The sequence below is a fragment of the Choristoneura fumiferana genome, chromosome 6 (genome assembly GCF_025370935.1).
Source record: "Choristoneura fumiferana chromosome 6, NRCan_CFum_1, whole genome shotgun sequence".
Classification (NCBI taxonomy): domain Eukaryota; kingdom Metazoa; phylum Arthropoda; class Insecta; order Lepidoptera; family Tortricidae; genus Choristoneura; species Choristoneura fumiferana.
The window spans coordinates 20,725,575-20,753,020 of NC_133477.1; the positions used below are offsets into that span (position 1 = coordinate 20,725,575).

General features: G+C 37.9%; 1 protein-coding gene and 2 long non-coding RNA genes across 4 annotated transcripts in view; 2 read left to right on the forward strand and 1 right to left on the reverse strand.

The window, feature by feature from the left end:
* LOC141429290 (monocarboxylate transporter 9-like) overlaps positions 1–14,271 on the forward strand; it is a 35,431-nt gene extending 21,160 nt beyond the window's left edge. For both annotated transcript variants that reach the window (XM_074089580.1, XM_074089581.1), the window contains exons 2-6: positions 8,326–9,978; positions 11,070–11,303; positions 11,799–11,922; positions 12,542–12,700; positions 13,627–14,271. In XM_074089580.1, the coding sequence (XP_073945681.1) occupies positions 8,410–9,978; positions 11,070–11,303; positions 11,799–11,922; positions 12,542–12,700; positions 13,627–13,820 (2,280 nt within the window). In that variant the 5' untranslated portion in view covers positions 8,326–8,409 and the 3' untranslated portion in view covers positions 13,821–14,271. The remainder of the gene's footprint in view (positions 1–8,325; positions 9,979–11,069; positions 11,304–11,798; positions 11,923–12,541; positions 12,701–13,626) is intronic.
* On the reverse strand, positions 10,475–20,855 carry LOC141429298 (uncharacterized). Its single transcript, XR_012451514.1, has 2 exons — positions 20,771–20,855; positions 10,475–10,606 (listed from the first exon to the last, which is right to left on the reverse strand). It is a non-coding gene; the product is annotated as an uncharacterized lncRNA (long non-coding RNA).
* On the forward strand, positions 15,064–23,411 carry LOC141429297 (uncharacterized). Its single transcript, XR_012451513.1, has 2 exons — positions 15,064–20,805; positions 20,849–23,411. It is a non-coding gene; the product is annotated as an uncharacterized lncRNA (long non-coding RNA).
* Positions 23,412–27,446: the final 4,035 nt, after the last annotated feature.

Consider the following 27,446-nt stretch of genomic DNA (forward strand, 5'->3'; position numbering starts at 1 on the left):
CGCCCCGGCAGTCATCTCGTTTTACACTATGTCCCCAAACTAATAGGATTTTGTCGTAATACCGCTAATGCCATCCATTAGCAAATGAACGGGTTCTTGTATTAATCATAAGGTCGACAATTGAGTGACAAGCAACTTCCCGTCTTCAACTGGGTAATTCACAAACAAGGCACGGGCTAGCGCCGGCGACTTGTTATGTTCTTAATGCTGTTTATATGGTTGTATGTCCCCTGTGATGTCGTTAATACTTGTTTGCATCACCGCGCTTATATCTTATATCCTTTGAAGAAAGTCCGTTAAAAAAAAATGACAAAAAAAAATTGGGACAATTGACTGACTCCATTGCTCTAGTCCCAAAGTAACAAAGCTTGTGTTACTAGGCAAGATACATATATTTACCTTTAGTTTATAGTAAAATCATTCAAGAAAATTAAATCACCGTCCACGTTTTCTCACATGACACTAGAATATTACTAAATGATTTCAGACAGTATTTGTTACTCTTAGCGTCCGGTCACGGTGGACTCGGGCCGCTTCCAACCGAAGCAACTGGAGGTGTATGGGGGAGGCCTATGCCAAACAGAGGATGCACTACGACTCGACTGATATGATGATGACGGCACTAGTAGCGCTAATCGAGGAATTTAGGACTGTTATTGAACAGTTTAAAACTGTACCACTACCATGAGTTTACAGTGACCGTACTCGATCGCGACGGCGTAAATTATTTGTATGGAGAATTGTACAGCACCTCTACATATAATTTACGCCGTCGCTTACGGTCACTGTAAACTCATGGTAGTGGTACTGGACACTGCAACGGCCCTCCGTAAGAGATTGTGATCACCTCTGCAATCTATAAATTGATATTAAATTAACAGGGCAATCACCTCTCATGACAACATGTTCTGGCAAAAAAGACGGCGGCGTCACTTTACCCTTCTGACCTAGATGCGAACGATAATTATGTTACAGAAAATTGCATCATAACTATCGCAAACCGTTACTTATTATTATTTTATTACATATGATGTGACGTTTCTAAGAAGATAACTTCGAGTAGGTATATAGCGATTTGTTTTGAAACTGTTTTCCTGCGAAAATGATTTCGAGATAAATGCTTTTTTTATGAAGTTTCCTGTAGTTATCTTAATATAGATTCATTTGACTTTGAAAACTATGACGCAGACGGTCCAAATTTTACTTTATTCTGTGATTACTAAATTAAACAGTTCAACTCACGATTATAAGCCAGGAGCAACGGTCCGAATAGTTTCGATCTTTTCGGAAGATGTTTTCGAAGGTACCATCAGCCAAATAAGTGGTCTATCAATTTTTAAACAAGTTCCTATCAAATGAATATGTCGCTAAAGTCGAACTTTCAAGTTGACAGATACGTCTATTGGCATTATTGTTTTTGACATGCAAACGATTATCAACTGTAGAATTGCCGAGTGTCAAAGCGGAGATAATCGTACTGTACTGTAAGTGCGTTCACGAAAAATAAAATAAAATATATTCCGATAGGATCGAAACTAATCGGACTGTTCCTGGCTTATAATCGTGTTTGAACCGTTTAAATTAGTAATTTTAATAATATGGCTTACGCTTACGACACCTTAAGTCATAATTATTCTATGATGTTTAGAACCAATCAGCTTAAGTCTTATTTATCTATGCTGTATACAATAATCGAAGTCCGGGATAAGCGGCGGATACCCAATACCCACGTTTTAGTTTGCAGAAGTTGACATTTGCTGAAACTCCTCATCATTTCGTCTTATAAAGTGAGCAAACAATGACTCAATTCTGAAAGGCAAAACCACACTAAATTGGTGATGTCTTCAAACCGCTCCAACTGCGGCACTTTACACCCGTCTCTCAAGAATGATGGATTAGGTGTTGTTCAATTTCAGACGGGATATTACTTTGAGAAAATGAGATAAACAGCTCGAATACTCTGTTGGAATCGAGTTGCAAAGTCAATTCTTCATAGATACCAAGGACTATTATATGTATATGGTGTTTGTGATACGGAATATCTGTACTATTTCGAAAACATTGAATTCACCACATTCAAATGTGTATACATTTTTTCTGTATCTAATAGTCGTAGCGTAGACGCAATACAATCTGAAGATAAAATGTTTGCTGCAAACAAGTGGGAAAAAAACCAGTAGGCCGCGTTCGTTGCTGCCAGTGCAAACTCCTGGGAATGTAGTAAGCATGTATTCTAACCCTGTATTCTACAGTAATATTGGAATACACACGATTGATAATCGTCGATATACCAAATTATGTACAAAAGCGAACTTATACACTACCACCACTACAGTTTCTATCACTTTATCTTTCGGTAGATGAAAACATTCAGCGTTCAGTGCGAATTACTGAGAATTTCCCCAAAAACTCCACCATAGACACCATGACACCGGTCGCTTAAATTTTACAGTATCTTGTATGCGACAATCTAAAGATTAACAATTTTCCAAAGCTTACCTCTTTCCACTCTCTTAACCTGTCCTCTCCCAGAGGCACAAATTTGTGCCCAAATTCCTTTGATCCTGTTATCCTGGGAGATGACAGATTACATTAACTAACCTAAGTTCCATTGAAGAGAAAATATTCTCAACTTTGATACCATCTTTAATGAATCTCTCATAAACTGCTTCATGTTTTGCTAAGATATTAAAGTAATCACTTATAGCTTCGTGAACTTTACGACCGTTTTCAAATGTCACTCGCGTAGCGAAATCACAAAGCAGTTTCCCCCTTGATATCTGGAGAAAGGCTGGAGGGCTTGGAAAACTTAACCTTTAAGAAAGTTCTGTTTCAGTTTGACACGTTTCTAAAGATAGTTATTTCGCTGCTCTATCTTTGGATGGCCAAGAGTATTTGCGAAATATTAATTATTATGCGATTATGAATGATTAGATCGTCAATTCGTCGGTGCACGCGTGAAACTTAAAAAAAAAACAAAATTAAAGAGTATATCAAGGTTTTTTTTTTAAACCGAGTATCACTTCATAAGCAAGTCGTTTGAGCTTAAAGTTTGGATTCAATGAAAGGACTAAGTCGTCCTACGACTAAGATAAAGTCGTTTTTCTGAGTGGTTCGATCAAATTGATATCATGGAGACTGTCCATCTCATAAGTGATCTTAAAGCTATTCATACTAAAGCCATCCCTGACTATATCGTAGTCAATCCGTTGCCACCGCTTACTACACTCGTAAGTTATCTTGAGACTGGTTTGAAACATCGACATGTACAGACTGACTCAGTGTTGAAAGTTACACGATAATAAAAGTAATGTTGGAATAAAAACGAACTGCTGCATACATTTTATGAGCCTAGGATTGCTCTGTACATACTGGTGTTTTGCCAAACGATCGCGTACATTCTCAAGTCGACATAGTTTCTCGAGTGTTCGGGTTGCCATGTTTATCCGCCGCTTTTGGCTTGTCGTTTGTGTCGCCAAATATTTCGATTATTTATAATCTTTGACGCAAAACGTCGGCTGGATCGCAGCCAGTCCACGTCAGTGACATATTCTTAAATTGCGTACGTTGATAACGTGGTATGTTGTGTCGTCTAGTTTTTTAGCGTCTGCATTTGGTTTTATTATGCTTTTACTATTTTATTTTTGCGCTTTACGTAACTCGTGTTCATAAATAAAGCGTCAGTAGATAAGCAAATGAACTTTTCCTCGTATCGCGGCTTGTATATTTCCGATTAACTAGTAAAAGTCGTTTTGTTACAATGTTTACTAATCGTGGGAATACGTTAGATAAACTTCACTTATTGCGTCTTAAATAACAAATTACTAATGGCCACCTGCTGGAAAAAGTTTAGTGTTAAGTTCAGTTAATATACTGTCAAGCTAACATTACGCTTAACACCCGGTTTCTTTCCTAAGCAAAATGTACGCAGCATGGGGTCATTTTAGATGGTTAGATACTGACATAGTCAGATAGACATAATAAAAATGAGCTTTTCAGACTTTTCTTATTGTTTGTGCTATAAGAGCAACCTTCATACCAAATTTCAAGTTTCTAGGACAACCGCAAGTACCCTTTAAGGTTTTTCAGTTACAATCGGCAATTTGTATGGAAACACGTTTTTCATTGATCATTCAATTCAATTCATTTATTTCATCCAAGATAAAATTTGATCTCATTATTGTTAAATAGAATAGTCTTAGTAATAAAGTTAGTATTAAATACTAAATTAAATCTTTTGATTACGTTGACTTAGCAGTTTAATTTTTTCACTGCTTCAAGTCATAGACTCAGTATTTGATATTAAATTGTCTTAATTTGCCATGGACTGGTACATACCGGGTGTGGCCTGTAATACGAGCAAAAAATTAAAACATAGATATAAAAATAATGGAGTCTTTGAATTTTCCTTTTTTCATACAAATTAAATACTGCTATCAATGTACGCCATTCTAGAACACAACTGACATCGCCTGTCACGCTACAAACATCAAACATTTTGCTTTACATTGCTTCTTCGAATAAATTTAAAAGTGTAATAAAATTAAAAAAAAAACTTAAAAAAAAAGTTGAACTAATGTTGTTCAGTTTGAGGAGTATGATATGATCTATGTTTTAATTATTTGCTCGTGTGGCCTGTAACACCCGGTATACGTATATAACTCATGACATACCGCTTGTTGGGAAAAATGCCTTTATAGGGCAGTATATCTGCTAGAAGCTAGATTTAGACTGTTCAGAAAAGCCATTTAAATATTTCAACTACACTAAAAATATCTTTGTTATCACATCAATGTATATAGCTACTTTTATTTAGGAAATACACATAGTAGCTTATTTAAATAAATTTGCAACAGGTCTGCTGGTCCGTAGCTTCTAGTAAGGTCAAGTTATGAGTCAAATGCCAATGCGAATATTGCGTTTACAAAGCGAATATAACGTCGAAACGTGTTTAAGTGAAGTGGCAATGAGATGTGCAAATAGCTCGTGGAATTGATGGTCGATGCGTCGCGAAGGTTAAAGGTTTGACGCCCTGTGAATTTTGTTATTAACTACCTACTTAAAATCATTATAGTTTACTTTGTAAATAGGTACAGAGGTGTCTGTAATGTTTTTTTGAGACTGCCAGCGTTTTCGATAAAATAACTATTGTAGAGTAGGCGCCGCAAAAAACTTGGCAGAAATGTGTATTTTTTTGAACTGTACACTGTTGAGCCAATTGTTTCGCAATTAATTTCATTTCTTTTATTTATTTTGCTAAAACATACACAGTTGGTACAAATTTTCATGTCAGTACTGCAAATTACATGAATGCATGTTCCGCCACGTTGTAGCATTCTTAATTTTAATAATAATAAATAATATTTAAATTTACAATATAAACTAAATTTGACAATAATCAAAACAATAATAATTAAATTAATTAATTAACCAAGAAATTATATTTTAAATAGAAATAGAAAATAGTTTTTTTTTATAAATAATTACATACACAAAATAAAAACAAGTATGAAGTACGTATTATTAAGTAGTAAATATATTCTCACTCATAATTAATGTATATCGGGACTGCTATTTATTGCTTACGTACCTACAAATTTTTCCGTGGTAATTTTAGCAATAAATAGTTGTCGTGACTGATTAAGTCCCGATATACATACATTAATCTAATCATGATGTTTAAATCATCCCCTCATCAGAGCTTGACCCCGCCGCCGCCATCATAATGGTACCCAAGTTATTGGCAAAACCTACGGTCCAAAAATGAATTTCAAAGCGCAAAATATTCAGTAAAGGCCTCGTGAAAATGTCACAACCATGAAGTCTAAATTTAGAATTCTGACGGCGCGGTTAAATTTTGTTTTAACTTTGGAATGCTCACAAATGGAATTTTTATGTTGTCCTTTACGTAACCACATTCGCTGAAGGGGACTTCCAACCTAAAGCTCTTGCTTTCAAATTGTAAATATGACTCCGGAAAAGCACTGCAGGGCTACTACGAAACTCGAAGTTCGTGTCGTGCGATCCCTGTGACACTTATAGTATTTAATACGAGAGCGAGAGGGACGGTACGATACGAACTTCGAGTTTCGAGTTTCATAGTAGCCCTGCTGGCCTTTTCATGATACATAGATTAAAGTGTCTAAACTGGTACCATTCATTACAATATCATTAATCTTCTTGTAAGTACTGTAACACTAACACCGGATAGTACCCTACCAGATCTATTTGCATGACCTATTTAGCTGATTTTCTGAATTTCTTTTAACCTACTACTGCTGTTCGTGACATATCATCAAAGACGACCAAGGCTATATCGAGATAAACCCTTTCTTCAAAGACGACCCCGTCAAATATTTCGGAGATATTTTTGTGACATTTGCTCGCTCCATTTTACCTCCTGTTTTAGGAATACATTGCTTACTATTAAAAAGTGGCTTCTTTTCATCATATTCATATCCAGATATCCTCTACCTTATATACGCCCACCGCTGGGTACAGGCAATGTTCTCGGAATGAGAAGGCTTGGATTGTAGTTCCCATGCGGACCCGTTGCAGATCCAGACTTCACCACCATTGATGCGAAATAATGCGTGTGTATGTGCTGAAAATCTCGCAGTAAATTTCAAATTATAATTTTGTACATTTCGAAACACGCAGAGGTGCCAGCCGGTGTTCGAACCACTAGTCTAAAGAGTTCCAAATATGTTTCCGGTTAAAATTAAAATGGCAACGCCAACCATTTCATAAAACTGCTCCTTATCCCATCTGCCATGCGTCGTTATCACCCTTATACATAAAACATTAATGTATGCGAACATTTCACGGCGTAAGGGTCAAACTGCATTGCAGCTACTCCTGGACATAAAGAGAATTTGTAAAACTCTCGTATTTATGAGCTGGGAATATGTTAGGATGTCCGTATTACACTGTCTTTGTATCTTTGTTAGCTGGACGCTTGGAATAACAATTCAATTCGAATGCCAGATCGCATTTATGCAAAGAAGCCGCGGTTAATGCTGGTAGGGGAGTTCAGTCGAACTAACCCTACCGAAATATCATCATCATCCCAGCCTATATACGTCCCACTGCTGGGCACAGGCCTCCTCTCAGAACAACAGGGCTTGGGCCATAGTTCCCACGCGGGCCCAGTGCGGATTGGGAACTTCGCACGCACCATTGAATCGCTTCGCAGGTTTGTGCAGGTTTCCTCACGATGTTTTCCTTCACCGCAAAGCTGGTGGTAAATTTCAAATGTAATTCCGCACATGAATTTCGAAAAACTCAGAGGTGCGAGCCGGGGTTCGAACCCACGACCCTCTACTTGAGAGGCGATAGGTCAAACCACTAGGCCACCACGGCTTTAATACGCCGAAATATTATTACGGATTAATTGTAAAACAACGTTGCATTCTAAGAGCGCGTGTTGGGGAATAATTACGGGTTGCTATTTTCACAATATTTTTATATGACATAACTTATAATGGAAAATGCGTATCGTGATATTGAGTCGAAATTCATAGTACTTTTATCAGTAACAGATTTTTAAGTGAGAACTTGATAAGATAAATGTTATCGTCGTTAATCAAACAATATCGCAATTTGACAGTAATTTCCTGCAAGGAAGACGACTGTCAAGTTGCCGAGAGCGTCAGTAGCTCTCTCTATTTATGTTATCCCCGTGCGAAACCAAGGCGGACGGTTTGTTTTTAATAATTTTACACAGTTCTTTAAAACATCAGTTCAACACAGAACTCACGATGGCCGCTTAAGATCTATTAATACTTTGGCCACGGCGGCCTCTCATTGTGTATCAATCAGCAATGCAGAAGATCGGCCGATTTAGCACTTTGGGCATCCGCTGCAAACCTCGCCATTATACAGCTTCCTCTGGGACTAGCTTCTTTCGTAACCAATATCGTAGTAAGGTCTTTTAAACACCATCTATACGAATAAACTTTGTGATATTCTGGAGTCTTAAAAGCTGCTCAAAAATGTAGAATTATATCGCGTATCTATGTAGAAGTTAGTACCAGAGTTTGCGGTGCCTGCAGATGTTTAAGCATGATGCGACCAAATGGAGGTTCCTGTGGCTGGGCTAGGATTGTCAAAATGGATCCTCAACATATTTATAATCATTATGAAAACTATTTCAACTTGTTCAACTACTGGACGAAATGTTCTGGGTTCAGTTTGTTATTTTTTGTGTTACCTTCGTATCGCAAAACGCGGCACAAGTTTCGTCTACAGTAATTGCGGAGTGGTCCTATTTTGCAGTATTCAGTATGTTTATTTTCCTAACGTGCGTTTTCTTTTGTATTCCAGCATGAGATCACAACGGGTGTGCGGTATCCGCATGGAAGCCCGGCGGACTGGTGACCCCGCGCAGTTCCGCCGCGCCCTGTCGGTATGGACGCGCCCGTGTCGCCGCCCGCGGAGCGCCCGCACGGTGGGCCGCTCCAAGGACCAGCCCGCGAAACCTGCGACCCCAACCCGCCCGCGGAGGCCTTAGATCCAGAGACTCTGCGGCCCGCGCCGCGCGCGCTCCCCACTATCCCTGAAAGCGAACCGCTGCTCCGCGAAGTGCTCAGTGGAAATGCAAGTGTTAGTGAAAATGTTACGCGGAAACCTAACGGGCGGTCGTTGCACGTGAAGTTTGACGCTCAGTCGCCGCCAGCGCCCGTGTCCGTCAGTGGATCAAGCTCGGGATCCAGTTCTTCTGATGACGAGGAGTTATCACTGGCCGAGGCGCGCCCGCCCGATGGCGGCTGGGGCTGGGTCGTCGTCTTCGCCTCCTTCATGGTCAACCTCATCGCTGACGGCATTACCTTCAGCTTCGGAGTGTTCTACCCACACTTCCTAGAATACTTCGGCGAGGGCAAAGGCAAGACCGCCTGGATCGCCGGTATCTTCATGGCGATGCCTTTACTGTCCGGGCCTATTGCCAGCTTTTTGACAGACCGATACGGCTGTCGGCGTATGACTATCTTCGGCTCTGTGCTGGCAGCCATCGGGTTTGTTATATCCGCCTTCGTTGACAACATGGAGACGCTGTTCTTGACGTTCGGCATCATGGCCGGGTTCGGATTGAGTCTGTGCTACGTGGCGGCAGTCGTGATTGTCGCCTACTACTTCGAGAAGAAGCGATCGCTTGCGACCGGCATTTCAGTTTGCGGAAGCGGCATCGGCACCTTTATATTCGCGCCGCTGACCTACGTATTGCTAGACGAGTACGGTTGGCGAGGGACGACATTAATATTAGCCGGATTTTTCCTAAACATGGCCGTTTGCGGCCTGCTCTTCAGAGATCTCCCGTGGACGACGACTATGAACGAAGAAAAAGCGAAAGAGAGAAAACGGAGGCGCGAGCGGAAGCGTAACAAGCGTTACGAATCGTCTGCTGACAGTTTCTCTGACAGTAAAAGCAGCGCAGCGGGTTCTGCAAAGATCCCTCAAACCACAGACGTTGAAGCTGTTTCTTCACCGATCGTGCCGCAGTTTAGCTCTCTAGTGGACTTACCTACATTCATGACTGGGGGTGAAAGCGTATCTCTAGAAGTCTTCGAAATGATGTCGAATAAGGGTCGCGCGTATGCCATTTTAGCGCATAACTACCCCGGAGTGATGCTTCCTTCTAGAAGCTTTAGCGACAGTGGGAGACTACACGACCAATCCACGCCTCGAGCGGTGATGTCTCCGGATACTACCTCACCTGGACCTTTATCACCAACGGGTGCTCCAGGGAATCGTGCGCCTTTAGGGGATAAGACAGCCTTATCGTTGTGGCTGAAAAGACAAGCGGCCACTGGGAATGCTGCGGGGGTTAAGAAGCCTCCAGCCTTCCTCAAAGACTTGCGGGTGCATCGCCACTCGCTCACCTACAGAGGAGCCATGTTGAATATCAACAGATACCGCTTGAGAGCGTCCTCTTGCCCTAACATCTTCAGGAACTCAATGACCACCATTGCCAAAGAAAAGGTGAGTTACTCATTTATTGTACATCTTACCGTTTTCTCTCTTTTTAATTATTTCTTTTTATATCGAGTAAGTTAAGTAAGATCGACGAAAGATAAAAATCGATCGAAAAATTGAGAGCAATATTTTGCTCTAAGTCAATTCCGTCCGTTCATAATAATTAATGATGCTTACTTGAGAAATGTATATAAATAAAAAAATAAACCTAAAATGTGTTGCTAAGCACAAAACTCGGGAACAGCCGGACCGATTTCGCTTATTCCTATTTTGTTGTGTTCGTTATTGTCAGAAGAAGGTTTTTATGGAAGAAAACTTAGAAAAATTACAACGAGGCGAAGCCGCGGGCAATAGCTAGTTGATAATGAATATGATCTAACATGTGTTAAACACTTATTCAACAGCCGTCTACATTTTGTAGTAAAACAAAACTTATGGTAAAACTGACTACAGTGCAGTGTGACGAACCTTTTCAAGTTGTCTTTAAAACTATAACTCATAGTCTTCAATGAGGGCTATCGTTTTTTGTCTCACTAGATGGCGCACTGTTGCGTGAGGTTTTTAAGTATGGCTTTCAAAGTCTGTTATTACGGGCGTGAAAACAAAGTTTAGATTAAAATCATATTTAATACACCTCAAAACCGTACCATAAAATTATCGAGCATGCCTCAGTGTTGCATAGTCCCCGTTTTGTTCGGAAAAAAGGGAGGACAAAGGTTTCCGAAAGACAAAACTGTCTCAAAACACAGACATTCATTGCCCCGGAACGCATATTTGACATAATTAATTTCAGATATTGCAAAATATTCACAAAATTATTCTAATTATAAATAAACCCGCGTAGCTCACCCAAAAACTATGAGATTTGACATTTCGGAGACCTCACGCTACACTAGCGCCTCTAGTGGCGAATTCATACGCGATAGCCCTCATTGCGCTCCACCCGTCCTTGTTCCTTGTTTACATTGCATAGGCAAACACTAAGCAAAATTACAGCTTCGAGTCAATCAGTCGGGACTTTCTTTTAAAAATTATGTCCTAATAATATTTTTTGTACATTGTAACTGTCTCTTATTTTAATCAACTTTCGCTTCCAGCTCCAATGGTACGCCGGGCTCTGGGACTTCTGGGACCTAGCCGTAGACATGCTGGACTTCTCCCACTTCAAAAACCCAGCCTTCCTGCTCTTCGCCATTTCCAACTTCTTTCTGTACATGTGGTACGACGTACCGTACGTGTACATAGCAGACAGCGGCATGTCCATGGGTTTTAACGAGTCGCAATCGTCCATGCTGATCTCGATTATTGGAATCCTGAATATGTTTGGAGAGGTAAGTCTTGTATTACTGAACCGGCTAGAGCATACATGTGTAGTCTAAAAGGCTGAACGGTTTTCAACATATGGTATCACTAGATTCGTCAAAACTATCGAATTGACATAGGGTCGACATCTATCGACGCGGAATCAGCGTAAGCCGATCAAAAAACTCTGTCCTCCGGAACAAACTATTTGTATACCGAATTTCATCCAAATCGGTCCGGCGTTGTCATAACGCTCTTTTCTCTGTATCCAATAATTGTTCAGAATTGTTATAAAACAAACCTAATCTAACCTATAGTTTTTTATAGGACGACCATTTAAAACTCTCAGAAATATTTAAGGTTTTAGTGGGAAAAAATTATGACAAACGATGATTCGGACAAAAATTACGGTATGACTAGCGAACAGTATGCGAACTTGGCGCTCCCATTATTGTCAGGACAGGGTTTGTGTGAAACGAAAAGAAATGTATATAGATTCTCACCAACGTGTCTATGTGTTTCAGATCCTGCTGGGCTGGGTGGGCGACTGGGAGTCAGTCAACCCGAGCATCGTGTACGCAGCCTGCATGGTGCTCTGTGGCTTCGTCACGTTCCTCATGCCGCTGCTTACCACTTACTTAGGACTCGGTAAGTCTCCGAAGTCTATGGAAATACACGTGCCTGTAGCTCGCACATTTTCGGACGAGTAGCTGGCACGTGTACGTCAAACTTCATACAATATGTTTTGCTAAGTCAGCAATTCTGCTTCATTTCTAACTCTGCACTCATAATTTAGATTAGATTAGATTTTTATAAAAATATGGCTATGTCCATTGAAGGACAATTTTGCCAGAGTCTAGTAGGTTTTGCCATGAGAGGTAATGGTGGATGAACGATGAGAGAGAGCCACTCATAATTTGTATTTGTCCGTTGCGCTTTGACGTTTTTAGAAGAAAATCGCACATTGACAGCAAGACTGCCAGTATTAAATTATCGAAATAGTATGCAAACTTTTATACTGGACACAATAAATAAGGAATTAAAGAACACGAACTCAAACTAATTTAAAACGTAATGTTATCGATTCTTATCTCGATTCTGAACATACTACTTTCTGGTTTTCAGTTTTTTGATTAACACCTTGTAGATGCTCGGATGGACTTTAAATTTCTCAAGTGTATAACTTCAATGTCAATATGTAAAAACAATTTTGTAACAAAAAGAAGAAGAACCAGCAATATTCTAACGACATTATCTTTTCTTCCAGCCTCCGCAGCGGGCTTGTTCGGCGCGTTCATCGCCGCCAACTATTCGCTGACTTCCATCATCCTGGTGGAGCAGATAACCCTGGAGAAGTTCACCAACGCGTACGGACTGCTGCTGCTGATGCAAGGCGTCGCCAACCTCATCGGCCCGCCGCTTGCTGGTCAGTACACGCGCACATTACTTGGATGCATTTTAGAGAACCCTAAGACCCGTTTTGCGCGCGAGGTCACTAGCGCGTAGACACTCGCGCGTTCCCGAGGTACTCAATTCAATACAGGTAAGAGCTTGTCCAGACGGAGCGTTTTGCCTAGTAACTCGGGAAAGTGTGAGTGTGTACGCGCGAGTACTCGCGCGTAAAACCATAGTAAAAGAGAGCAAGTAGGCTTAAGGGCTAACGACACTAGGTCCTCGTTTTTATTCACTTGATTTTAGTTTTAAATTTTAAACACAACACTTATTGACATAAAAAAAACACTACATCTCAACAAAGATACAGTAAAAACATGAATAGGAGAAGAGAGAGAAATTAGAGACGTTGCGCTGTAGTGTGATGCCAAAAGGACTCAGCTCAGCATGTGCCGTAGCCCTGTAACCAGAGCTGCAGCGCTGGTTTTCAGCTGAACCCCAGCGAGTGTGCACCCACGTAACTGACGTATCGTATGAGGTGCTTTATAGGAGATGGCGGCGTGCAGTCAGGTGGACAACTGGAAAGGGAGGGCCCAGATAGTGCCGGATTCTCTGGTTGACAAACCTGGCTGCATGTCCCCAGCTCCCTTGAGCTTACAACGGAAAGGAGATGGTTGGAGGGTTTCTTACAAACAGAGTCTTGCTTCAGCCATTCGCTGAAGAGCCGGGGGTAAATGCAAAAGTTTGTGAGTGTCGTCTGGCATCTTTCAGCAAGCCAGGTCTGGCAGCTCATCTTCTCTCCAATATGTTTGTAAAAGCCATCAGAACCAGCTAACAAAAACTGTATCTTAAACAGCTGGACGGATTTTAAAACGATGTAACTGAGAACCATCCATTCGCAGAAGTGTGTTTTCTGTGAGTCAATATAGCCGTAATTCACGTACTTGTTTCTCCTTCCAGGGTGGGTCTATGACATCACAGGCTCTTACGACCTGTCCTTCTACATGGCAGGCGTCTTCATCGGGATATCGGGCATAGTGCTGCTCGTCTTGCCCATATACAATCGCGCCAGAAAGTACAACGAGATGCGAAAGAAACCGGAACCAACACAAGAGAACGGAGTTGTTAAGCAGAATGGGAAATTAATGGCATAAAGATATCAGAAAAGATACCAATTACCCCTTAAAAAGAGAGTAGTGTTGTGAATATTCATGGGAAACCGCTTCAATCGTTTCTGCCTTAATAAATATGTACATGCACAACTATAACAAATTACCAAAAACGCTGCCGCGTCTCAGACATTATCAGAGTTCATCCTCGAGGAATCGTCGAGTTCTGCAAAGTGACGCCTGATTCAATCAATTAGAAATAAAGAAAGAGCAAGATAACTAGTGTAATGTGAATAAAACCAGTGATATCAAAAGATGGCAGTTCACTGGAACCTCTGTGTGATTTAAAATGAACCAAAGCTTGTGAGAGAATTGTACACAACGACATAGAATAAATGTGACAGCAGATAGTAATGTACGAAATGGAAAATTTCGTCAACATTGTTGTCAAGAATGAAGTTACTATTAATAAGTAAGTAGACAAAGAAACTTGAAAGTCCAATACCATTTTTAACTGTGCGAATGATATTATTAATTATGCAAGACTTGATTTCCCACTAATCAATATAAATGGCAAGTGCAAGAAACTGCTTCAATACAACAAAAAAAACAGTCTAATGAATATTAGACTGGCAATCTTTCTAAAACAGTGCCTGAATCATATATCAAAGCAATAATAAACAACAGACATAAATTTAAGAATAATTTATGAGAGAACTTAACCAGCTTCGAAATAGTGCTAATTGTGTTGAGTGTTATAATCGAACAGTATCTACCTCGTCGGTGTCTTCAAGTTGATGTGAAATTATGTTAAAAAGTGATAGTTGCTAGTGTTAACAGACATAGTGCGACAAAATGTATTGGCAGGTATGGCATGTTGTTAATCATGACATTTTAACCTACAGAGCCAAACTTAACTTGCCAAAGGGTTACAACAACTAAGGAGAAATAATCTTTAGCCAATATGACATTTGACGCTGCTTTTGCTCAGAGAAAGAGGCGAAAATAAATGAGAATTATTGTTACAATTTGTTTCCTAGATAAAACATGTCTTTGTATTTGGCAATCTGTTTTTGCCTCAAGGTTGTTTTACGTGGTTATGTTTGCATTGCCACAAAATTTAGACAGTTGAACATCGAAGACTGTCGAAGACTGTAATTTTAGATGTCTAAGATTTGTCTAAGTTTTTTTATCAACACCGACCAAGGCGTTGTTTATGGAACTTAAATGTACGATGATAATGATAACTATGGAAAGACAAATACAAATACACATCATGTTCAAAATGTTTACTTATTTCATTATCTAGGAATCAAGTTGTAGTAGTTTTTCTCCCACTAAGTTATTTATTGATTGGATCTGGCTGGTAGGGAGACTGTTGAGTTTGGAAGGAGTTATTAAAAAGTTAGTGATGTGCCGGATTCTTAAAAATGTATACACTGACGTGGATACCGATTATTTTTGTCTAAATTCTTGGATACAAATTTCAACTATCTTAATGACTTTGGGCATCAAATATTCAATATTTGCATTTTAAATGTACCAAACGTGTGATTTTAAGAAGTAAAAATTAATTTAAACCATATAGCGATCCACCCTGGATCAGCATGGGTGCAACTTTAAAACAAAGAGGAGAAAAAATAAAGAAAGTTTATACCTAGTCAAAGGCGGTAAAAAATCAAATTTTCATCTTTTCTCCAAAATTACACCCGCGCGAAATCGAGGCACTAATCCTTTGGAAAAATTCGTTATGTAGTTGAACATACATGCAGAGGAACAGACGGCAGGTAGTGACTTTGTTTTATACCATTGTATTTAAAAATTTTGGGCATTATATTCATTAAAAACTATATTTAATTAAATTCTTCAAGATACATCTGTTATAAGATCTGCTATAAAGAAATGGATATAAATACATCCGGCACATCACTATTAAATATATTAATAATGGATATTGAGTAGTATATTGTGTAATAGCGATTAATAAATCAATACAGCGCAATTGATGTGCAAATGATTATGTTTTAATTTGTAGGACTTACCATGTTGATTGGTATTGTTAAATACCTTGAAGTATTATTTAGGGTTGGTCCACATTTGTATCATTCATGTATGTATCAAATACGCGTATCCTAAGTGTGAACGCTCCCTTTAGTTTTTAATACGGAATTTGACTATGTTTTATTTATTTTATAAATAAAAACTTGGCAGAAAGAAGTACTAGCGTGTATTGTCACACCTACTGCATATATCATTGTAATAATTTCACAACCCAATTTTTTTTCTTGGCTAAATGGCTATCAATGTTTTCATGATAATATAGGATTTGGCAAATTTCATCATCATCATCCCAACCTATATACGTCCCACTGCTGGGCACAGGCCTCCTCTCAGAATGAGAGGGCTTTGGCCGTAGTATGGCTTCAGGAGTTGTCAAATACTTACTGTATTTAGCTCATGAGCTGGGGATATTATGTGGTGCAACATGGATTGCAATGTATCAGATACAGCGTGTTCCAAGATGTATATCTTTTCGCGTCTGAACTCATCATGACACTTGTCGGTGCTATGCGACAGTGATACGATACTAAAGTGATACAAATGGATTCATCCTGGTGGTTTAGCAATCTAAAGTGAATTTGATTGTTCCCGTGAACTGCTTCAACTTTGCCCTCTGGCCCCAACATTGCCTGATTCAATTTAGAGTCGATAAATAGCACCCTTCTAGGTTTTTAAACTTTTATCCCCCCGTAATAAAAATTCCCGTGTAGATAAAAGTTTAAAACCTATAAGAATGCTAAGTTATCGACTCTAAATCGAATCAGGCAATGTTGGGGCCAGAAGGCAAAGTTTTACGGTAACTAATTTTCTAGACAAACAATTCCTTGTGAAATAGTTTTATATTTTTTAAAGGTGTATAACACAATAGTAACAGAAATTACAGCTATATTTTATTAATCGCTATAGAATTGGCTATAATCATAATAAATTCGAGTAGGCTAGAAAATGTAAAAGATAATGTAAGAATATTTCTGGAGTTAAGATTGGAGCAAAGTTGCTGTCAATTTAATACTGTGGCGATGGCTAAAATGTATGCGAGAAAAAAGAATTATAATTATCTATTTTACATTGACTTATATTTCATTTGACTTCTCTTTTGAAAAAAAAAATATAATTATTCCCATTTGCGAATAACGAGCTACTCTGCTCCTTTTAAAAGCTCAAAGATAAATAGGGTTCTGTCGATAATTTCTGGGGGTCGTAAATTAGTCACGAGGTATAAAAAACAACAAACATTGGAACATACAACCTCCTCTTTGTTTGAAGCCTGTTAAAAAACCGTGTAATATCATATCACAAGTATGCACGAGAGATATTACGTGTTTTGAAGCCTATAATTTAGATCTAGCGTCAAAAATCTCACGTGCTCTATCTCACGTGGTATCTTTAAAAGGGGGAAGGAAATTTATGGACTCGGACACCCCCTTACTAACAGTTGTAAGTATCTATATGTGGTTTTAAAACTACTGACCTATATTTTTTTTTGATCTGGGAATTATAAAGAGCTGCCGTTGCGTCGTAAATAATGTTCCTTTATGACACAACTTACGTAGAAGAGGGAATAGGACAGCACTGATTTTCAAAAATTAATGAAATACGTTATGTAATATTGATACTTTATTACGTAGAAGTTTCCACTGCATGGCAATTATAGCTGAATGAACTGTATAAAGGACCCGAGCTATAAGACATTTAAAAAAAAAGTTGTAAAAAAATATCCTCAGTGTATTCAAATGCCATCCAGTGGACCTCATTAACTATCATTTTCGATAATTAAGACTATAATATCGTGATATTCATGATATAATCTGTATTTTATAGTCATTCAGTAATTTATTATTCAAATCATATTCTTATTAGGCTATAACCGGAGAGGCTAGTGGTGACCTAGTTAAACAATATATGCACTGCCAGGGACGTAATTTTCCAAGGAAAACCGATATAGAATCACTAGTATTACAGAATGGTTTAACCCGACAAAAAATACCTACAGTCTTTGAAACATAATACGAGAGCGGAATTTTCAGGGCACTTTTTGACCTGTCATAGTGACTTCTCACTTATCCACTTCCGATATACATATATCGATAACGATACACAACATAGGTACTAAAGAAGATTCAAATCTTTTCTCCAATTAACTTTCGAGCAGTTGAAAATGTGAAATAGACATATGCAATGAACAATGAATAGATAACAATTTCTAATTTAATAATTTCAGTTCAGTTTTTTCTTTTGTAGTTAATAGTGTAATGTTAACAAGTGTTCGATTAATGTCTCTATAAAAGAAATAGTTTTTTTTTTCATATTTTCCGGTTACTACTTCTTTTACAGTCATTATCCATTTGTATGCGGAAAAAGAACGCTCTACATAACATGATAAGTACGACAATCTAATTTAAACTATATAACATCATAATATATCGACATCATTTAGGTAGAGTCGATGAGTGAGAAGTCACTATGACAGACCAAAAATGCCATGAAAATTTCGCTCTCTGTACATAATTGAATTTTAAAGCAGTGAGTCGAACCGTGCGGCTGAAATTGGTCTATTGTATCCTTTGAATAAAAATAAGTCAAATGAAAAACAAACTTACACTATTGTTAAAATACACTCTCTAAAAATGCCTTGGCATACTCTAATGAGTAATAATGATAATTCCTAGACAAATTTGATGTTTTGACTCAGTAGTAATATGCCTATATTGAAATGTTCAGAACTGTCTAGGGTTAAGCCGCATTTACATTTATAAGTATCTATCGTGTTGTATTGTGATGCTCTCTGTCTCTCTTTCTATAGCTTTGATGCGACACAACACAATCCGTCGATAAATGTGAACGCAACCATATAAAATGTATGAAACCCTCAGATTAAGAGGTCACTTGACTAACATGAAACCTATACCGTTCTGATGCGTCACGACACAACATGACAGATAAATGTGAATGCGGTTTTAAAGAAGGCTAGGCACATTCGATGAGTGTAGTAAGAGAATCTGTGGTATTAGGGCCCGTTTCACCACGTATATGTCCCTGATATTTTGTGGTGCTGTCTCTGTTTTTTCTAACAATATAAAAAGAAACTGCATTACAAATATCAGTCGCATAGCTCTTAGGAAATTATCAGAATGATGAATGCAGTTTGGAATCAGAGGCCGTGTTGTCCAGGGATGTTATGGATTTCGGATCTGGAATACGGATATAATGTCAAACACAACACCGGTTTCGGTTACAGTTACGGATATTGGATTTTTAAGGAAGTTTAAAAGTAAAATACAAATAGGAATATAAATGATTTGAATTTAATTGTAATAGTTACGAGTGGTAAATTACGACTTAGCAATAAAAATAAACAATAGCTGCATGCAGAAGACGCGCGCGTTTGTTCTGTTGGCTCGGCCGAGCAAAAACAAAAACCTGTCTCTAGACTCCGCCCCTGTCCGAAACCATCCGAATTTTTTATACCGGAGTCGGGTACGGATAGTTTCGGTTACGGATACGAAGCTCCATAATATCCCTTGTTGTCTACGCGTGGGTGGTTGCGGTCGCATCCATCGTCTCTTTCTACCGTCATCCTACACCGCGAGACAGAACGAAGTGGTGAAAACTATTGTGATTCCAAATGTTTTAGTTAGTATAATTCCTCAGTTCTAATCCAAGGTTTGACAATGCCCATCCTAATAGAATTATAGAATGTAACTAAAAATTTCCATTTGAGATATTAAATATATAAACTTGGGGTTAAAATTTCCCAATTTTCTTAGGACTAAGCGAATTACAATTGCCAAAGACTGCCTCACATTTAAATCAGTGAATGAAGATCTTCCTATTTAATTAGAGTAAGAGTAGCGGGTGACTCATTTTACAAAGTTAATTCGAAAAGGCTCTAAAGTTTATTTCTGTGCTGTCTACATTTATGGTCAGGCCCTTAGCACTCATAGACTCCAAGATCTCTTCAGGTGGCACAACCGCACTGAGTTCAAATAACGGGAAAGATAACGCATATATGCGTTCCCGGCAGTAAATACGTTAATACAGAAAATTGTACTCGCTACTTTATCAAATAGTGTTGTCTAGCCTTACGGAATTGTAATTTGGGAGATCGTGAAATGTTGAAAGGTTTTTGTCTCGTGCTAGAAATAGTGTTTTGATTTTTGTGTAGTCTTTTAAATTGAAGACGTGATGCGTTCGGGTGTACGGGTAAAACTTTTTTTTTTTTTTAGTAATTTTTGTGAAAAAATTACTTATTGCCTTACTGAATACGTTTTTTTATGGAAATGTCCTACGACTTGTTTTAAAACAATTTTGTATTATGTTTTGTATTTTTAAAGCGTCAAATATGGAATGATTAAAACATCCGGACGCATCATATAATAAAATGGTTGAATGATATGGTTAAAGAAAAATAATGTGAAAATCAATTACCAAAAAGTTTTCTTTGATTCTTCCGTAGAATTAGCTATTTTATGATAATTACGATAGAATTACTTTTTGCGGTTGATTCGTAATATTAACCAAATTGTTAAAAAATATTTTAAAATCTGAAAATAGATACCAAATAATGCACATTTTCACCTAATCATGACATGTAATAATGTTATTTGTGATATTGGTAGAGGTTAGTTTCTTAGTTTCTTAGTAAGATTAGCGATAAGAAGATGCTATTAATATATTCTTACCAGAAATCGCGAGATGTATGATGTATGAGTGCCGCTCATGATACTGGGATTAGTGTTAATCTTCTAAACTTGCCCCTGATATATACCACTCGTATCGTACGTAAAGTTACACTAAGCAATGGGTCGCACGACGGACACGGTCATTCATGTGAAAGTGGCCTAATGAGGGCTATCGTTTTTTGTCTCACTAGATGGCGCACTGTTGCGTGAGGTTTCTAAGTATGGCTTTCGAAGATATCATATTTAATACACTTTAAAACCGTACCATAAATCGAGCATGCCACAGTGTTGCAAAGTCCCCGTTTTGTTCGGAAAAAAGGGAGGACAAAGGTTTCCGAAAGACAAAACTGTCTCAAAACACAGACATTCATTGCCCCGGAACGCATATTTGCCATAATTAATTTCAGATATTGCAAAATATTCACAAAATTATTCTAATTATAAATAAACCCGCGTCGCTCACCCAAAAACTATGAGATTTGACATTTCGGAGACCTCACGCTACACTAGCGCCTCTAGTGGAGAATTCATACGCGATAGCCCTCATTGCGTCTGCAAAAGGAACCTGTAGTTGCCGTAAAAGAAAAGCCTGTTAATTATAGTGCAGCTATCTTCTAATGCATTGAACCATACACAATAACTCTGCCCATCCGCGACCTTTAGTATGGACCTCTGCAAAGTAACGCCTGATTTAGTAAATTATTTTCTAGTGCACTATTTTATTAGAATCGTTTCAATAGTTCCTAGTAGCATGGGGTGCATATTTTCACGACGAGAATTAAAAAAAAACAATGTTCTTCTTAACAGTAAAATTATCCCAGCATGATAAGCGGAGCTCGATTATTTTACCTAGAAACTACTGTTTTTGATCTATTCGAGAACGACTCGTCACTCCATCGAAGGAATTGTAGATCATGTAAATCTAGTGTTAGTTTTGGACCCAAGACATCTCGAACGTTCATGATATCGTCTCATTTACTAAGTGCTGCCTTCAGCGCGTATAGGCAATTAACAATTCTCATTCGTAGTATTCGACACTTCGTGTTCGAGATGTTTGTTGCGACAAAGAACATAAAGGTGCACTTACACGGGCAATTTTTGAGCAATAGTTACCCGGTAACACACTGGGATTGAATATTTTGAATTTGGACCGAAATGAATATCGTCCAAAGGAATTTCGGCATAATTAATTGTGCTGAAATATTTTTAGAATCTAAATTTTTGCAATTATAAATTAATCAAGTCCGAAATGAGTTTTGCCTATTGTAAATTAGGTGCAAAATTAAATACGGAATAAGTAAATGTCTGAATTAAGATCAAAACGTAATGTGTAGACTTTAAAAAAAAATGGAACATTTACAAATGGTAACTTGTCTGAGTTTGCGCAAATACCAATGGTCATTATTTCTTACGGCCTAAATCAAACTTGTAAATTTTGCCATGTGACAAGATTCCATATGGGCAATATTCAGGATGGACAGTTTTCCTTGTTGATGTAATTCAAACGGGTCCATATCGACTCGTATACTTATTGTAAGTCCGAATGTAATGTTTGTCAGAATGATCGTTTGTCATAACTTTTTTTTTCTCTCAATCCAATAATTGTTCAGAATTGTTATAAAACAAACCTAACTAACCTATCTTTTAGTTTTCTATAGAATGACCATTTAAAATTTTCAGGAAAATTGAAGGTTTTAGTGGGAAAAAAATTATGACAAACGAAGATTCGGACAAAAATTACGGTATGACTAGCGAAGAGTATGCGAACTTTGTCGCTCCCAATTCAAACTGTAATTTTTCTGCTTGGACGCATAATTACGAGTCATAATTTTCCATTTGTACCTACTCAATGATGGATCCATTACAATCAGTAATGAGTGAATCTGGAGCAAGTTGTGGCGAAATCATGTTTAGTAAATTGTGGTGCGGCAATTGCACTACTTAGTTCATTTAATGCGGCCCTCGAAGTTGTTTTAAACTACTTCGTCGAACAAACGTCTCCACATTAGTCGAGCAATCTTAGCAGCTCGTGTAAATGCGCCTTTACACTAACGGCTCGGATATTAGGCTAAGCGCACACGGACGACTACGTCTGATGAGAGACTAATTAATAAACGTCTGAAATCTTTCTCCTTTCAATATAATTTGGAACTTTTGACTGTAAGCACACAAAGCTTATGACAGGTCAACCATATTGGCCGTGCCAAATGTTAGATTTGTACGACAAATTTTGACATAAGGGGTTAACCTCGCTCTCCATGAAACGGCAGGAAAAATGTAGTGTAAAAATAAACTAATGCCAACTCCTGTCATAACTGCTTTGTGCTGTAGAATCACAGTTATTTCATAAGTTTCTTCCTAAGTATTTTTGATGCTTGTTCTTTTATAGCTCGACCGTTTAAATGAGTCTGCCTGCCGCCCGCACCTCCTTCAGACCCCTTTGTCGTCGTACCCCCGCGCCCCTGTACCCGCGCAGGCGAGGACTCAGTTACGCGGTTTGCCTATAGTTTATGACACTGCTTCGTAGCAATGTGTTCAAAGGTTCGAAAAACTGTTCCGTTTTCACGCCATTTCTAAGAACAGACAAACAATGTTTTCTATGCGATGTATAGCGAATATATATAATGAGCTCCCGATATTTCTACGCAACCACTAGAGCCGACGCACTGGCCAGAACCTTTGAGGTTTGTAAGCAGTCCCCAATTGTAATACTTCAATAGTTAATAAGCTAAAAGTCCTAGTTTTATCGGAGAAAGATTTATCCTATTTTGTAGATCAGCATCCCATGCAAACAATAAGACAATTGTTTAAAACGGGTATAAAAATGTATTATCGATTTGTTGCACTGTTTATGTGTGTTTGTCCCCTAGTAAAAATATTTTTTTGCATTTAATGGTCGTTTTATTGAAATACCTACTCTAAAACCGGCCAAGTGTGAGTCGGACTCGCGCTCCGAAGGTTCCGTAGTACCTATAGCCGGCACTGCAAGCAGACATCAGGTACCTAGTTCAAAAATAGAAATATTGTTAAAAAAATTGCTAGCTTGTAGTTTGAGAGGAATAATTCTGAATTTTGACACAATTCTTATCCTTCACTATCTTTTCGGTAACTGAAATTATGAGCCAGGTGCAGTCTGGTTCAAGGATTTATTAGATACTAGCTTTTGCCGCGACTTCGTCCGCGTGGAATAGTAATTTTGGGAAGTATTTAATTATTTAGGATACCTATTTGCCAATAATAGTACATAGAAACTTCTACGGTTTACCGAAAATAACTTTTAATACATTGCTATAAATATAAACTATTTTTTTGTTCTTCCATCCATCCATCCACCCGATGTTCTTTGGTAAACATAAATATTTTGAGGTAGCTACAATTTAGCAATACGACGTGTATTCTACCCTGCCAACACAAAAGGACTAATCCTTCATAGTGAACTCTTGACACCTTACGTCCTTTATTGTAAGTTAGTAGGGTAGGATTATAATTAAGACGGCATTTTTACTAAGCATAGCTACACATATTTCCGATAAATATACTTATAGGTATGTAGTAATTTGTTTGGAATTCCTTAAGAACTTTCATCCCCATATTTTCAAGTAAATAGGTTGAAATTTGAAAAGCGCTAGAACAAATGTTTTTTAGGGTTCCGTACCTAAAAAGGAAAAAAATGGAACTCTTATAGGATTACTTTGCTATCCGTCCGTCTGTCTATCAAACCTCTAAGTCAAAGCAATCAAAAGCTACAGTCATTAAAAAGGTGTTTCCAAACCAATTGCCTTAACAGAAAAAGTTATAGGGTACTTCCGGCTGTCCTAGAAACTTGGAATTTTGCATAAAGGTAGCTCTTATTGCACAATTAATAAGAAAAATCTGAAAATCATAATTTTTCATGTCTGACTGTCTATGTGAATACGCCATCTAAAATGATCCCACATTGCGTACATTTTGCCTATGAGCTTAGAAGGCTTTACTAACACTGCATCATCCCCTCTGCTAACATCCACTCGCAGTTAAAATTTTCAAAACGCTTGAACAAATATCTATTTATTTCTTAAAAGTAGTCCCATGCCAAGTTTCATAAAGAACCATCGATTTATCTTCGACAATGACGATCTTCCATATAAAGTTTCATCCCCTATTTCACCCCTCACAGGAAGAGTTTTAAAGACGCGCGAACAAATATGTATTTATCTCTTAGCACGTGCCCAAATGCCAAATTTCATAAAGAACCGTCGAATTATCTTCGACAATGACGATCTTCCATATTAAGTTTCATCCCCTATTACACCCCCTCACAGGAAGAATTTTTAAAAGCGCAAAAAAATATCTATTTATCTCTTATCACGTACCCAAATGCCAAGTTTCATAAAGAACTATCGATTTGTCTTCGACAATGACGATCTTCCATATAAACTTTCATCCCCTATTTCACCCCCTCACACGAAGAATTTTGAAAAACGTGCGAAAAAATAGTTATTTGTGCAACAAGAGAGCAAAGTTGTTTTTTGTTGCGAGTGTTGATTTTGAATCCCGAGTAAGCGAAGGATTCTATAATTGAATCACGAGCGTTAGCGAGTGATTCTAGGTTAGAATCCTGAGATCAGCAAGGGATTGAAATACACGAGATGCAAAAAAACTTTGGTCTCGTGTGACACATACAATTTTTCACCTCAGCAGCGAGAACATAATTTAAATGTAACATAAGAATAAAACCACATATACCTACCTGTTTACAAAACAAACACATTTTTTTAAATAGAATCCGATTATTATCAAATATAATAATTACATTTAAAACCATATAAAGAATCCAGTAGCTACAATACAAATCGCATACTCATAACATGCAATCTTAACTTCTTGTACTAATGTCACACTTATTTTTTAATACTGCAAAAAGCCTCATCTCGGGGTAATTGAAAAGGTTGAACAATTAAACTTTAAATATGATTTTTATTAAGATTTCTATTACATAAACATAAATAGATTTGTTAAAAATCATTCAATTTAACAAATAATAATTATACTGTAGAGGCAGTATACGGAATTCTTTTATAAAAAAAACAAGAGAAGCGGCTTTCGTGCAACGAGGTTGCATACTTTATTAAAAGATCGGGAAAATTTACATTTTGGAAATATTTCGATATATTTTTAATACCAAAAATTTAATTTAAGTTTGTAATCGACAAATTTGATCCTATCTCTCGCTTTTTTCGTGTTGAAGTGAAATGACAGATCAAAGTAAAGTTCAAATATTTAGAATTCAGTGAGTAGACCCAACACTGTACTCAGCATTTAAAAAAAATAATTAAAAAGTTACTTTGTCTCACGGAGTGAGCAAAATGCGATTTTGCTCACTGATTTCTCATAGCAAAACCTGCCTGTTTGAGGTGCTGAGGTGAAAAATCTATTTATCTCTTTTCATGTGCCAAAATGGCAAGTTTAATAAAGATTCATCGATTTATCTTCGATAATGACGACCTTACACATAAACTTTCATCCCCTATTTCATCCCCTCACAGGTCGAATTTTCAAAAAAGCTCAAACAAATATAGACTTATTTCTTATTAAGTGCCTAAATGCCAAGTTTCATAGTTTTATCTTTGACAGCGACGAACTTCCACCATATAAACTTTCATCCCCTATTTCAACCCCTTAAAGCCTCTTTTTCGCGATAAAAGGTAGCCTATGTTCTTTCCCAAGGTCTATTCTATCTCTGTACCTAATTTCATCAAAATTGGTTCAGCGGTTTAGGCGTGAAAGCGTAACAGACAGACAGACAGACAGAGTTACTTTCGCATTTATAATATTAATTATATTATATTATATATTATAATTATAATATTATAATATTATAATAAGTATGGATTAAGTGCCTAAATGCCAAGTTTCATAGTTTTATCTTTGACAGCGACGAACTTCCACCATATAAACTTTCATCCCCTATTTCAACCCCTTAAAGCCTCTTTTTCACAAAAAAAGGTAGCCTATGTTCTTTCCCAATGTCTATTCTATCTCTGTACCAAATTTCATCAAAATCGGTTCAGCGGTTTAGGCGTGAAAGCGTAACAGACAGACAGACAGACAGACAGACAGACAGAGTTACTTTCGCATTTATAATATTAGTATGGATAGTATGGATAGTATGGATTAGTATGGATTAAATACACTCTCGTGAGATATATTGATTAAATTATTGATTCTAAATTTTTATTTTTATCTTTCGTAAAAATCGAAACTAGTCAGACTGTTCCTGGCTTAGCGTGAGTTGAATCGTTTAATTTAATAATTTTGATTTGCGAAAGTGTGTGTGTTTGTATGTTTGTCCGTCTTTCACGTCGAAACGGAGCGACGGACCGACGTGATTTTTGGCATAGAGATAGTTTATGGGCCAGAGAGTGACATAGGCTACTTTTTACCCCGGAAAAATGCACAGTTCCAGAGGGAACAGCGCGCGATAACCGAATTCCACGCGGGCGAAGCCGCGGGCAAAAGCTAGTTACATTATAAATAAAACAATAACAATCTGGCTATTATGAGATGCTAGATGGAAGATACTTATTGATTGCATTGCCGAAAATAAAAACTATTAATGAAGTACAGACTAGCCCGATTTGGTAACCAGCTACAAAATGAGGATTGTGCTTTTGAGTGGGTTTTTTCCCCATTATGAAGCTAGTTACCAAATCGGACTCCAAGATACAAATTAAGGATTCCCGTTTCGTACCTAGCTTCGAATCGGGAATAGGTAGGTAGAGGTAATGTAACTAGGTACAACGAGGTTATGCGTCCAAAGACGTCTAGGGTCTCCCCACATCTATCGACGCGGAATTGGCTTAAGCCGACCAAAAAACGCTTTATGCCCACGCAACAAGAGCGAAAAAGACGTCTTCCCGTCGGTAAACGTCGTTTCGCGTCGGGCGAG